Below are 14,953 nucleotides of genomic sequence, written 5' to 3' on the forward strand. Positions count from 1 at the left end.
GGAATTCACAGCTTCACCCTTGTAAGTGCTGTTTTTCTTTCACCTGTTAGGATGTCACGGGGTGCTGTTTTGGGGAAATTGAACCTGTATCAGTGTCTGCACCACAGGGATAGCCCTGACCTAACGTATTTCATTCTGTAGGCCAGCCGGTTGTCAACGTTGTCCCTTCAGCATGACAAGCGATTAGAGGACGAGCTGCGAGGAGGGAAGAGAAGGATTAAAGTCGTCCAGGACAGGGTAGGTGTGCTCTACGAATATCCATCTTGCTGCTTTGCTTTTCTGAAAGCGAGCCTGTTCATTTCCCCAGGGTTACCGTAACCTGTCTGACACTTTTTGTTTCTCCTGTGAAAGTAATTTACATCATGGCTTTATAGTTGGCTGGGCTTTTTCCATCCACCTTATCGTGCAAACTGTGTCACAGATGAGTGGGGCCATGGGCCATGTGTGGATCTCCCCACTCTTAATACCCATCAGAGCGAGAGCTATCAGCTCAGTGTGGCCACCATTTATGTCCAGGATATAAGCTGGTGCTACGTACTGTGTCCCCTCCCTTCATTTCTCAACAGTATTGTTTTCATGGTATGTTTCGAGTAACAGTGGCACTTCTGTAGCTGAACCATAGAGATGGACTGAAGGGCAGACCCCACTTGAGTGTGTTATAGCAGTCATTATGCAACAGCGGCCCCTCCTCACAGCACGGCAGGTGGAGAAGAGGCTTCCCCAGCTGAATTAAGGGGAGAAATGTACAGGGCTCAGATTGTAAACCCACAGTGACCTTTAGCCAGGACACCCGAAATTCACACCCCTGCACTCACGAACATTTACTCTTTAGTAAGATGGCATAGTCTGTAGCTCCGTTTAATGACTCATCTGAAGGACAGCTGCTCCTACAACTAATTATATCTGTACCTTGTGCTTTGTAAAATGCGTATAGCACGTTCTTTTCACCTTTACATATATAGTCCAACCTTTATTCACAAATGAGGTGTGCCTGATTTTTCCTTGCTAAAATAAAGTACATATTTTTAATGTTACATGAATGTGCTTAATGTTCAGTTTTCTCTATTGCTGTCTTTACACTTTTTTGTGAACCGAATTGCTCTTTGCCACACCTGCCTTTTGTAGCATATCTGAAAGGTCTGCACAATCTTACTGTATGTAAGACAGTTGGCATTAGCCAGGTGTAGCCCCTATTCAGCCTTCGTAGTGGCAAAACTCCTTGACCTCAAAGGCTGAGCCATGGAGGAGGCCATCCTAGTAGTCGATCGTGCAGGACTGACCGAGGTCCGACTGTGCAGCGAGATGAAAGCCTCCTTGAACAAGTCCAGCCCTGAGAGGTATCGGGGCCTGTTAGAGCATGGACCACAGCTTGGAGAACGACGCCCTGGTTCAGGCTGTGGACAGAGATGTTTACCAGATGAGCTGGCGTGCACAGCCTGACTGGCTGGGGCAGCGGATATTCCCAGGCTCCAGCAGTGACCCATGCTTGTTTCGGGTGTCAGGGGTTTTTCAGAATTTAGGTTGGGCCCACTTCACACGGCTGCAGTGTCGCTCTTGGAAACGTGAGCCTTGCCATTTCCTTTTCCGACCTGGTCCGAAAAAAAGCGCTCTCCGTTTTTTTCCCAGGACCGAAGCGGCTCTCTGAGCGCCTCGGAGCAGACCAAGGCGGACAAGGCCAAGGCCTTCATGGCCGGCGTGCGGCAGGCCCTGAGCCAGGCGAGCTACGAGCGCTTCACCAAGGCCATGCAGCAGTACAAGAGAGCCGACGACCTGGGCGCCGTGCTGGCCGAGCTCGCCGAGCTCTTCGCGGGGGATTCCAACAAGCATCACTTACTCAGAGGTGGGCGGCTGACTCCATTTTGTGTTGGTGTTTGGGACAGTTGTAAATGTACAGTATCCAACACCGCATCCTGTCCCAGAGTCAAACGTTCTGCCCTAATTTCTTAAGTGTAACAACATAAATGTGAATAGATTAATTACTGGTTTCATGCTCTTGTGTTGTAGCCAAGTGGTAGTTATGTCGTCCTGGTGAGTGTCAAGATTAAAACTGCCAATCGCAATGTAAACCCACAAATTGGAGTCATTGCTGTCAAAGATCAGCTTAAGAGAGATTAGCATCTCCAGGTTCTTTGGTACTCAGTTCATTTTTTAGATTTGGGTGCTTCTGTCTGGAGTTTAATAATAATAATTCGTAATTAATAATTGCTTACACTTATATCGCGCTTTTCTGGTCACTCCACTCAAAGCGCTTTACAGGTCATGGGGACTCCCCTCCACCACCACCAATGTGCAGCATCCACCTGCATGTTTGCATGTCCCCTCCCTCAGCTGTTGCCTGGATTTTCTCTGAGTGAACCAATTTCCTCCCACCTGTTCTATGTGCTGGCAAGGTTAACCTGCACCCCTGCCCTGTTCCTGTATCCTCATGTGGGTCTAGAACCCGCCTGGACTGGCCTTCTGTCCAGCCTGTTGTTCTGCATTGCAGTCTATGCCTATGGCACAGGCGCCAGGGTCCCGTGACTCTTCCGGGAATAAGCGGCTTCCAGATATTGGAGACCAATGAGCGAATATGTTGTTCCCTACCATGTTAGATTAGATAATTCATTTTATTTATGAACTTGTTTTATGTAAATGTCCGTTCTAGATCACTGTTTTATCATGTTGCTCACCCAGCAACAAGGACACATTTTCAAATGTGCTCAAATGTTTCAGCAGGGAAAAAGATGGACATTAGTGTTAATATATTTCTATAAAATCAATTTGTTTAAATGATATCACCTTAAAGCCGTATTTGAATAAATGGCGTTAAGAATATTTTTACGAAGCCTGAGTTTTATGAAGTGTGTTCTTTTTCGTTTGATCGGTTGCCAATTTTCTGTTGTTTTTGAGGAAGTAAAATTGAGTTTCTTTAAATAACCCTGGGGGACATTTGAAGAACAGGGAAAACCAAAACCACTGCTGGTAAGGAATGACTTATCGTAAAAGGAAAGATTAGAATGTTTGACTTTGTGACAGAGGAAAGCAAAAATCACAGTTTTTGAAATCAGTAGGCTGCTTGAGGAAAAAGCAAAATCCCCTTTATAGAATACAAAACTATTAAGGGAATTTATTCAATGTATAATTGTATAATGCTCTTTTTTGTGTAATATACACTCTTGTTTGCAAATTCCTCTTCCTGCTCATGCCTGAAATATAAATAAACCCTTATTTTATCCTCCTCACAATACTTAAATCCTCCTTACAATACTGTAAATAGTCTAAATCATTATTATAAACAAGAAATGTCTGATCCTTTGAAAGGGCTGCCACAGCGAAAAGTTCATGCTTTGGTTCCTCCAGATTAGATTAGTTTCTGTAGAGTATTTATTATCTTTACTGGTAAAGTAAAATGGGACTGTTCTCTTTCTCTCAAATAAAAGATGCTTTGAACGTAACAGTTCAGAATAGTGAAGTACATTTTCTAAAGTGTATTTATCCCTAGTACTTTAAATAACAGTCATTCGCCAAGTACGCAAGCACTTGGATCTCTGCTCACGCAACACAGAAGTACATATACAAAGAAGGGAAGTGGTGTTCAGGTGTCTCCAAAGCTATGCAGCTTTGCGATATAGAGATACAAGTTAGTTTTTGTTTCTTTTACGTTCTCTAATGTGATGCAGTTTAGTATGTTTAGAAATATTTAGTCTGGCAATCTGTGACTAGTCTCCAGACAGAAAACTATGTCATTGCTCTTCCTATGGCATGCTCAGGGATCTGTTTACATTTTAGACTCTTCCTAACCCCCCCCCCCGGAAAACATGATGACCTTAATTTCCTAACTCACATTCGGTGTTTAATTGTCTCGAAGAGCAAGAGCCGATCTTTTATCACCTTGCCTGGCTGGAATGCGCAGTTTGATGCCAAATTCCTTTACTCCCCATCACCACTTTGCATGCAAATGGTGGTGAATGGGCTGGAAAATGTGAATGGTAGGAAATGAGATAGTGAAGACCTTTACGCCTTGCTCAAGCTGTTCAGTTGACGTGTTGAAGCACAATGTATTGTTCACTAGGAGGCTCCTAATAACATGGCTAGTAAATATCTAACTAGTAGTATCTGCGTATTAGTTACTTTTTGAGAACACATAAAAGTTGTTAATACAAACAGACTGTTGGCAGGACTAAAACCACTGGTTAATCCATAAATTGCTCAACATCGATTTAATGGCAACTTTGTTTATCTGTGCCATCCTTCCTCTGTTCCCACTGGAGACTTGCCAGTGGGTACGGGGTTTGGAATTTGCATTTGTCCGGCTGGTGGAAGGTTTGACTTCGGGGTCGGATTCAAGGGCCTTGATTCCTTTAGAACTCCTCAGTCCTGCAAGGTTCAGCTTGGCTTTTTCTCTTTGCCTTGTTCGTCCGTCCAGATTTCTATCAGTTTGTTCGGCCCCACCATAAAAGGGGGTTTGACGAGGCCTGCCAGGAGCTGACGGGCAAGGGATGTGGCTTCAAACCCGAGCACACTCTCTCGAAGGAAGAAAAGGAGAAGTTGTTGCTGCAGACAGGTGGGTTACACTTTTCTGTTTTCGGCTTGCCTCCTACGGTGTTTCTCAAAATACAGCAAGGCCTTGTAATACCTTCATACTTATACCAAGATTGGTTTCCACTGCCCAGTGCTTTAGAATTTAAACTCGTACTGAAACTCCAGAGTCATAAGTTATAAGGCAGCATTTGGTGCAGAGTTGCTTCTGAACATGGTATTGTCACATTGTTAACCGAGCCTTTTACTTTCATTGCAATCCTCTGTGTCTTACCACGCTATAGTCATCTATGCGAATACACAGAAGTAGAGACAGTTGACTGGTTTCAGAGGATGAGAGGACGTAAAATGTTGATTATCAGGTCCAGTGTACATGAAGAAAAACACTGAAAGGAACCAATATCCCCCACGTAACAAGAGAACAGCACCCTGGCACCATCGGTGTTCTGGGGGAAACGCCTTCGCTTTAAATGGACTTGCCAGCAGTGGAGCCCAGTCCTCCTTTATTTAGCATGAAGCAACCACAGACACCTTCATTAATGACCGTCTTTAATTGTGTGCATTTTCATTTTGAACAAATGTAACTCAGTACTACTTATGAGAGTGTAGGAACTGTACTGGTGAGTCCCAGAATCCACCCCCCCATTTCCATTAATGCTTCTGGAGGAAATTGGTTTGAGAGCCATTGATTCACTATATAGTGCGCTTTTCAAGAATGTGTCTATAGCGTGTCGCGTGTAGTAATCTGTATAATAATATTTAATAAACTTGGTCATTTGTATGTATTAAATGTAGGATAATTTATACTGAGGAGAAGAGATTTTGGAAAAAACCTTTCCTGATGTGGATTTAATATGCAGGATATGATCGGGCACTAGACTTTCAATTTGCTACAATAAAATCCTTAATCTCCAATTACAACACTAGGTAAAAGGGTTGAAAATAGCTCTCCAGCTGTTTTCTAATTGCATCATCCAGTTCATGGTCACAAGAGAGCCGGGGCCTGTTTCAGCAAGCAGCTGAGGCCAGACAGGATACACCTTGTGCGGGATTCCAGTCCATCGCAGGGCAAACAGTCTCACACACACTCGCACCAGGGCCACGTTTCCCAGAGGCCAGTTAGTCTTTGGAGTGTGGAAGGAAACCAGAGCACTTGGAAGAAACCCAAGCAAACACAGCAAGAATGTACAAACTCCACTCGGACAGCACCCCAGGGCCCCGGTGCTGCAAGGCTAACCACTGTGCCACTGTGCCTCCTGTTTTGAGGGAGTCTTATTTTATATATTTTCAGCCAATCAACCAGCAATCCAGAAGTGAATAAACATGGTTCTTGACAGACACAACACACAAACCGCTCCCGGCCTAGGAAAATTAATAGGACACCCCCTGTATGTTTTCAGTCGTCACACCTACTTCCCACATTCCCACAAGTGTTGAGGCCCCATTGAAGTGGTTGCGTCTGGGTAGAGTTCCAGCAAGATGACGTCATGACCACAAAACTTGTTAAGCTTTGAAAAATGACACACTGCATGCATTCAAACACCGTTCCAACCAAACATTGTCCTAACGACACCTAAGCATAGAAACGTCCCAAAACGTAAACAGCAGTCTTGCCCACAGGTCATTAAGAATATTGGATTAGCGCTGATGATTACTCGTCGTTTGTGCAACTTCTTCGCTGATGGTGTAACTTAAGATTTGAAGAATTGTGAATCAGTTTCACGAGGTTCTCATCACCGAGCTGGGGCTTGGCATCAGCTAGCAATAGGGCTTTGTGAGCTGTGTATAACGGTCATCAAAGGAAAAACATTACTCGTGCCTGCAACACCTTCCATACGAATTCAACACTCAACATTCAACAATTCATGTGTTTGAGGCAACGTCCGGTGATTTTATGACACACCTTCCTGGCCCATCCCACAGATGTTCACTGGGAGTCGGGTCTAGTGAGTAGGGCATCCATGGCAGAACTCTAACATTCTGAAAAGAGGGCCGGGCAGCCTCCCAGTATGCATATTGTCACGCTCTTCTGTGTTCGCATCCCACGAGAGAGCCATAGACTTATGAGCTGCTGGGGGGAGGTGTTGGCTGTCCTGCTGGGACGTTGTCACTTGCTGATGGGCCCGCAGGAGGGGGTGGCGTGTGAGGTCCCAGGTCGTCACGCACGCCAGTTGGGGGTTCTGTAGCGGGTGCCCGGATCATCACACTGTTGGTGGCCTCCCCATCCATTCGTCTGTGTTGTCCACCGCGCGTATCCTCTGTTCTGCGTAGCTGTGCCACACTCGCTGGCATCCATCAGGGAGGTCAGTTCATCAGAAGGAGGACTGGGCTTCACTGCTGGCAAGTCCGTTTGAAGTTAAAGCGTTTTCCTGGAATACTGGTGGTGCCATGGTACTGTTGTCTTGTTTCGTGGGGGATATTGGTTCCCCTTCGGTGTTTTTTTTTTCCATTTACACTAGACTTGATGATCAAATATTTTACATCATCTCATCCTCTGTAACCAGTCAACTCCCAAGTCAAGGTCAGTTATGAATGGTCAATTAATCCAGTCGATGCCAAAAATATTTCAACAGCATCCAACATCTATATACTTTCATCTCGAAAAGCATACATTCATAAATTAAGTTATAAGTTTATTATACATCAAAATAGACACACTATGCACAGTATGGGAATTAATTAGTAGTTATATTATGCAAAATATAATATATAGCTTTTGTGTAAAAATACAATGTTATCTCATAAAGCATTAGACATTTTAAATATGTGGTAAACACTGCTTCTTCTGGGAAGGAACTCGCACATGACAAACTAATTAAGGTTTTAGCGAATGAAGGGACCTTTTTTAAATCACAGGTAACTGTAATCTGGTAGTAGCAGTGGAGAATCAAGAAAAGACAGACTTTCAAACAGAGATGTCTGGATGACAATATGAACGTAATTGTCTCTAAGGCTGCATAGTTGCTAGGAAACTGAGGAGAGAAAACAAAACCCAAAAAAGAATGAAACGAAGGTTTCCAAGCAGCTACATGCCCGTTGATACCTTTCAATGCTGGTATGCGTCTTGAAATGATAACTCCATGATTTTCATTACTCTCTGTAGAAAATGTTACACCCAGGGAGAGGAGATCGGAGATTATGACACTAGGCAGGGGCTGGCAGGGGGGATAATCTTCTGCTAAAAAAAAATTAATGTTTTAGCAGACTTATCATATAGTCATGGTGCAAACATCTGTAGTTCAGTGTCTGAATCTTTGGCTTATAATTTTAAACACCATACACAAAGCTGAATCCAAGAGCAAACAGGTGGTTCAGGTTTCCCTTTTGTCGGTTACACGGCTTGACAATAAAGCCGCAGCCCAGACTGTTTATATACATCATCCTAAATCACTGCTTGATACAGATTTGGAGCAAATGTGAGGTTTTGATTCATTCAGCAAGTCATCTGCTCTGTGGGTGCAGAGGCGGGAAACACTGGGGAGGCCTCAAGGCGGAAGTGTTCTGAAACGTTGTCATGATTACAGAGTTAAACAAGAGGCACTCCTAAGTGATGAATTGTCTGTCATCATTAGAAACTGGTGATTTCTGGGTTTGACCTGTGAAACCCGCTGGATGGATCTCACTGCAAGAGTTGATTTAGAGGCTCCTGGTCTGGTGCCTTAAGGTCTTGTAAGGGGGGACAAATAAGACTGTGCAGTAAAAGAACAGTGGGCTCGACTGGCCCATTCAATAGTCTCTAACAGGCCTGTTCCGGACTCCTACCACCCTTTGGGTAAAGAACTGTCTCCTGGTCTTGCTTTTAGATGCACTTCCACATACGTTCCGCACGTGCACTCTGGTGTTTCACTGCTCGTTCTGCAGAAATCTGCTCGGCTGACTTTCAGTGCCCTTGAGGATTTTGAATGCTTGTAAAGGTTCACTACCTCGGTCGGTGTCGAACTTAAGCCCTTAATCTTTAGCACTGGAATGAATCTGGTTGCTCAACTCTGCCTGGACTGGTTCCAGAGCAGCAATATCTTTTCAGTAAAGTGCTGCATTTTACACAGTATTATAAAAGAGATCTTACAAGAGTGATCTACAATTTTAATATTAATATCACTTGATTTAAATTCTATGCTTTTGACTATAGATCCTAACACTGTTTGCCTTTTTAATGCTTCGCCACATTATCTGTGAGATGTAAATGGTGTGTGAACATAAACGTGTTTTTCATAAGCAGCCTCTTCTAACATTATAGGTTTCTACCAACATGTAAACCCTGCACTTGTCTGCATTGAACATCATTTGTCGGGTTTTTTTCCAGTCGCAAATTTTACAGAAATCTTTTTGAATTTCTTTGGCTGCTACAACATTTGCTAATCATCTGCAAACCTGACTAATTTACCAGCAATACCAGAAGAACTTTATCAAAGCCTTCTGAAAATTGAGATACGGCATATGATCTTTGCAGGATCTACCTTTTGTAGAAACCAAGAAATTGGAGCCTGAAGTGTTCGTTTGTCCAGCCAAGCTTTATTTTATGCATACAAGGAACCACAATAAGCACCATAATAGTTATAGTACCTATCTATCTCAAAGTTGATATGGTCCTACAGAACTTAAATATACTTCCCCCCCGCCCCTCCTCTTCCTCCCTCCTGTCTTTGATGTAACCGAAGGAAATAGAAACCTTCCTTTGTCATCAGGAGTTTAGTGTAAACATTCACCATTTGGGGGTAAGTACAGGGGAGGAATGCTTCTGTGATCAAGCGGGCGTGATGGTTACAGTTCAGCATGTAAAAGCTGTTAGCAGGCTCCATCACTTTTCTACATCTATGTTGATGATTCCCTAGGACCGTTTTTCCTTATAAATTGTCTCCAATTTGTTCAACGTTAAGAATAGTACATGAATAACCTTACATGCAAGAGTCAGCTTTGTCACACTTCTTAAGAACTAGACTACTGATCCTCCAGTCCATACTTCACCGCTTTCTGAGTTTCATCTTTCTGCGTAACTGTTGGAAGACTTGCGTCAATAGCTTATGTATAACAGCTCCTGATTCCACTTGTACAGTTGGTAAAATACCATCGAGACATGAGGGATTTATTCGGCTTACGTACTTGTTACCCAAAACACTTCTGCCTTTTCTGTGCTGATGCTGTCCAGGACAGAACTTAGCCCTTCCGCTGACTGGAACATATTGTTCCTCAGTGTAATAAAGCAAAACAAATTGAATACATCAGCTATTTCCCTTCATTGTCTAGAAGTTTGGCATTATCATCCTAGACATATTTCACTTCATCCTCAATGGTCCTTTTACTGTTGTAGTACTGAAAACTTATTTTAGCTCCCATTGCAGTATTCCTATCCAACTTTCCATCTTTTTCAGCCTTTTTAATATCCTTTTTTACCAGTGATTGTAAGTCGTTGTACTCCTTTTCTTCAACTGGATCCTATTGTTTTTAATCATTGTGTGAAGGACATCAGGTGGTTTTTATTTAATTGTGGGATAGTTGTGACCTCTTCAACATTTACTGAATTCTGAAGAGAAAAGGATTGTGAGTCAGTGTTTCTGTTTGAGAAATCTCCCTACCACAAAGGGAGATTTGAAAGTTCAGCCGGCCCTGCTTGTTTCCTGTCTTCCAATTCAATTATTCAAATAATGCCACAGGAAAAAAAATATGGCTTCATATCGATCCTGTCCATAGCCCATTGCTCTCGCTGGTCTGTTTTCCTGCTGAGCACTGCAGGCTTCTGCTTCACTGTACGGACTGAAAATTTAATTAATTAAGGCTAGATTGGTGAGTTTATCTCATGTCCACCTGTTTATTGTCATGATAAATGGAAGGACATCCAGTACGGTCATATCCTCCCCAATAATCAGGAATGAGACATGACTTTTGATATGTATGAATGAAGCTTGCAATGTTATGTACTCAGCTTCCCTTGCATAAGGCTGAGAACCAGGGTAAAATGTCACTTTCATATGCTTTTAAACATGACTAATGTGTTTATATGTTGTTAAGAGCACGTGAAACATGGCTAACTTAGCAGCCCTCCTCCAGTACACCTCACAACTCTTCACCCCTGCAAGCGCAGCCAGGATAAACCCATAAATCTGCTCTCCCTTGGGCTCCAGCCTTCTCCTTTTGTTTTTTGACGATTCATTTTAAAGATCAGTTTCTCAGCGAACGGGCTCGCTGGGCCGACATTCCATAGTGGAGCGGATTGGAATGCATCACGTGCCGACAGGCTCTGCCGTCACACCACTAATGCAGAAAATACTTGGAAAAAAACCCTGAAAGACAAGTCTGGGTCTGGATTTGCCCAGAGCATGGGTGAAAGCTAAAAATGATTTAACCGACGTGTCAAACAGCGCTCTGGGCATTGTGGCATAAAGCAGAGCGCGCTGCACGGCGTCAGTTATAAACTGAAAGAATTGTGTAACCTCAGATGAAAGTTTTTTGAAAATCACCATATATTCTAGGTACAGAAATCAGGTCAAAATGAGCTGCTATACTGATACACTACCTTACTGTATTTCCTATCATTTCTATGGTAAGTTTTTTTTTTTTTTTTCTGGGCTCCAGCGTTTAAGAATGGCAGATAATAACCGAAGAAGAAACGGGAACCGAAAAATCCTGGGCAGACAGTTTAAATCCGTCCCAGCTGTTTTCTAACATTTTGGCTTTATCCAATACGGAGCACAAGGCAGGATAAAACCACATCTTCATCCTGAAACAGTTTGAAATTGATATAAGAGATATAAGATCACTTTAGTGGCCATATACAGTTTCTTGCATTAGGAATATGTCTTTTCGCAGACCCCAGCTTGCTCTCCATGAGACACACAGACAGGGAGAGAAGCTTGGTGTCAGAGCGCAGGGCCAGCCATTTATAGGGCGCCCCTGGAGCAGCTGGGGTTAAGGGCCTTGCTCAGGGGCCCAGTGGAGTAAGATTCCTCTGCCGGCCGAGAGATTTGAAACAGGCAACCTTCCAGCCACAGGCACAGATCCTTAGCTACAGAAGTAGCTAAGAAGTAACAAAAGTAGCACTCAGATGTTCACCTTGCCTGTTTTTTTTTTATTCATTGGTGAAGCCAAGGAGGACAAAACTCAAGAAGCCGAGCGGTGCGCAGCTCCTGGCGAGTCTGACGCCTCGACGCAGCTGAACGCGAGCCTGCAGCTGAACCGTGGGGGCTCTCATCTCCACACGGGGGGCTTGAGTCAGGGTGAGTGATTCTGTCAGGCCTTGGGGCCTCCCAGCGGTCTGACAGCTGAAAGCATGATAACAGAAAAGCACAGGAACACGAGGTCACAGACGAGGGCAAGACATGCAGCAAATAGTAGCTGACTGGCCCAAGGAGCTCATCCAGATAGAGCTTCAACAACACGGCCGGGAAGTCTGTCCCAGACTCCCACACCCCTTTGCGTAAAGAAATACCTCCTATTGTCAGTTTGAAATGCACTTCCACATCGTTTCCACTTGTGTCTTTTAGTTAGGGGTGTCAGTGTTTTTAGTCGGCAGATTTGGAAAACTTTAAGCAAGATGTTTCACGTGTTTGTCCTGGAACGCTGACTATCGATTCAGTCGGCATCTATGACCATCTTTGACAGAAGCCAGTGCAGACTTGAAACCGTTTCAAATGCTGATACGTTACACGGACAGAGTGTAATGGCACAGTTGTGTCAACGAGGGTGTGTGTAAATTATTTCAACATACAAAAACATAAGGAGATATTAATCTTTTGCATCTTTCAACTTAGCAAAATGTCTGTGTGGCAACGCAGTGACCTGGCATCTAGCTCTTGTGTCCTGTGATGAACTGGTGTCCTGTCCAGAATTTAGCACCAATCTCATTTTGGGTCTGTTTTCAATTAATCTTCATCCCAATGCATTAGGTCTTACTACTGAAGGGAAAAGAATTTGCAGGTCAATCGTTAAAATTAGTTATTAGTTGTAATAAAACAATTAGTAATTGTTTCCAGGTACAGTAAAGCACTTCTGCTGTTGCTGTCGTATATTACACAGCCTGGAACAAGCCTGTGCAGTCTTCATCTCCACCAGAGTGTTATCACAGGTCACTGGCAGTTCATCTTGGTTGGCTAACAATTATACAACCATCAGCCATAAATTATGATGCCTGTGATCAGTGCTGTGACACATAAGCACTGTATGACTTGAGAGCTAAGAAATAAGTCTGATAATCGTAATTACAAATGAGATTAGATTGACTTTTGATGTTGTCTTAAAAGACTTTTCGTTATAGAGAAACCCTCTGGGAGTGAAGTGTTGGATCTCTGACCACAGTCTGTAGACTATAGTCAGACAATAACAGAGGTGTCCAAGTCCAGTCTGGGGGCTGCTCTGTCTGTAGCTTTTCACTCCACTCAGACTGTTAAATACCTGATTGGTCCAGTTCTTGGCTCAATCAACATCAATGGCTGTTCCTAGTTCTTTAGGTGCTGGAGATGTAAAGAGATCTGATGAATTTCAACTCTCCAGGGCTGGAGTTACTGTATGCTGCTGTGGTCTGTAGATTTTACATTCTGTTTATACCCTTTGACATCAGGGCTCTTACTATAAACAAACTATTGAATTAGTACGTGTTTTAGGCTGTGCTTACATTTGACTTGTTTTTCAGGCAGATACTCTCTGTAAAATCCTTTACAATTGTAGCTCTTCCAAGTACACGCACATCCTCTCAGAGCCTGTTACAGTAGAAACAAAACTAAAGCAAATGGAAACACCGTGCAGTCTTAGACATTGCCCAAACAAAATGTGGTTAAGTTTTGCCTTCCGGACAACCATGACGATTGCTCCACTAATGCAGCTCTTCCTTTAGGCTATATTAAAAATAAGTGTAGCTATTATACTTAAATCAATATTCTACCGTGTGACTAATGCTTTACTTTATTCATAGTGTACTTCCTAACTACTCTAGAGTTTTATTGTTTATTGTTTTAAGGTTCAAGAGAATTTAAATTATTCCAAGTCATGAGGATGCAATTTATTTATTTTAATGTTAAATTACTGTAAATTAGCAACCCTGGTGAATTAGAAAGATGCACATCAATATATGTCCAAACCTAAACTAACCAGCAGACTGTATACTGCATCTACAACTTTTGAAAAGGAAATAAGAGCTTGTAAAGCTCTGTTTTTGCTCTAAAGTACTGTCTTCTTAGACTAAGAGTGGCTTTTTTTGTTTTTATTTTCGTAGATCCCCACCCATCCCATCAGATGGTTCCTAAAGACAAACCTCAGAATCTGTCGGCCCACAAAAACCAGGTTCTCTCAACCTACCTGAGCGATGTGAAAAAGGCCATTGGCCCAGCTAAATACAGCCAGTTCCATGAGGCAATACAGCATTACAAAAAGACTGATCACTATGACAGCATGGTTTCTACGGTGGTGGGCCTCTTCACTGAAAAACCAGAAGACTTCCACCTTCTGAGAAGTAAGTTATGTCATGCCATGTCATTTACCAAACCGCTTTATGCCATACGGTGTTGTGGGAGGCTGGAGCCTACCCGGCAAGCCAGTCCATCGCAGGGCAAGTGCAAGCCAATCATACATGGGGGACAATATGGAGGCCACGGTAAAGGCCGAGGGGGGAAATTTAGCCCGGACTCCGGGATAACTCCCTACTCTGATTGAGAAATCCCCGGGGATCTTAATGACCACTGAGAGTCAGGACCTCGGTTTAACGTCTCATCCGAAAGACGGCGCCCACTACAGTATAGTGTCCCTGCCACTATACCGGGACATTAGGACCCACACAGACCAGCGGGGTGAGCGCCCCCCGCTGGTCCCACTAACACCTCTTCCAGCAGCAACCATAGCTTCCCAGGAGCTCTCCCATCCAGGTACTGACCAGGCTCAACCCTGCTGAGCTTCGGTGGGGCCGCCAGTTGAGAGCTGCAGGGTGATATGGCTGCTGGCAGAAGCAAGTTATCCAAAACAAAAAAGGGGGTTCATTTCATACTGAAGCGTAGAAGCAAAGAACGTTTCAACTGTGGCTCTTGAGGTGTGTGAAGGCTCCTCCGATAAAATGTTTTTCTTTATTTTTCAGCTTGAGTATAAAGGGGCTCAATTTTTCTTTCATGCTGGCTGATTCCTGGGAATCGGGTGGAGGGATGTGGCGGGTCTGAGGGCTTTGAGTCACTTACAGTACTCACTTGCCCGCATAGCGCAGTGGAAACGAGGATAAGATCTGACCTGAGGAGCCCCAGTGCTGATGCTTCATCTCTGAGTTTTATGCCAAACAATTTTTTTTTGTACTTCTATTTTTGTCCTTTTTTGGGGTGGCATTTTTTAATTCTAATCAGACTTTCATGACTGGAAATTAAGGGGCTCAGCAGGGCTGACGAATTTATAGAATGAGTTATAAAATGATTGCACTAAGCTTTTGTGGAGGGAAAATACAAAAATTTGATATTCAGATTAAAGGTCA

At 43.4% G+C, this 14,953-nt stretch overlaps 1 protein-coding gene across 3 annotated transcripts in view; it reads left to right on the forward strand.

Annotated features, from left to right (window-relative positions):
* The window catches only part of rtel1 (regulator of telomere elongation helicase 1), a 74,261-nt gene that overhangs the window by 55,519 nt on the left and 3,789 nt on the right, over positions 1-14,953 (forward strand). For all 3 annotated transcript variants that reach the window (XM_069179319.1, XM_069179321.1, XM_069179320.1), the window contains 5 exons: positions 142-237; positions 1,627-1,840; positions 4,406-4,543; positions 11,598-11,729; positions 13,721-13,957. In XM_069179319.1, the coding sequence (XP_069035420.1) occupies positions 142-237; positions 1,627-1,840; positions 4,406-4,543; positions 11,598-11,729; positions 13,721-13,957 (817 nt within the window). The remainder of the gene's footprint in view (positions 1-141; positions 238-1,626; positions 1,841-4,405; positions 4,544-11,597; positions 11,730-13,720; positions 13,958-14,953) is intronic.

The sequence above is a fragment of the Lepisosteus oculatus genome, chromosome 16 (genome assembly GCF_040954835.1).
Source record: "Lepisosteus oculatus isolate fLepOcu1 chromosome 16, fLepOcu1.hap2, whole genome shotgun sequence".
NCBI classification, from domain to species: Eukaryota; Metazoa; Chordata; class Actinopteri; order Semionotiformes; family Lepisosteidae; genus Lepisosteus; species Lepisosteus oculatus.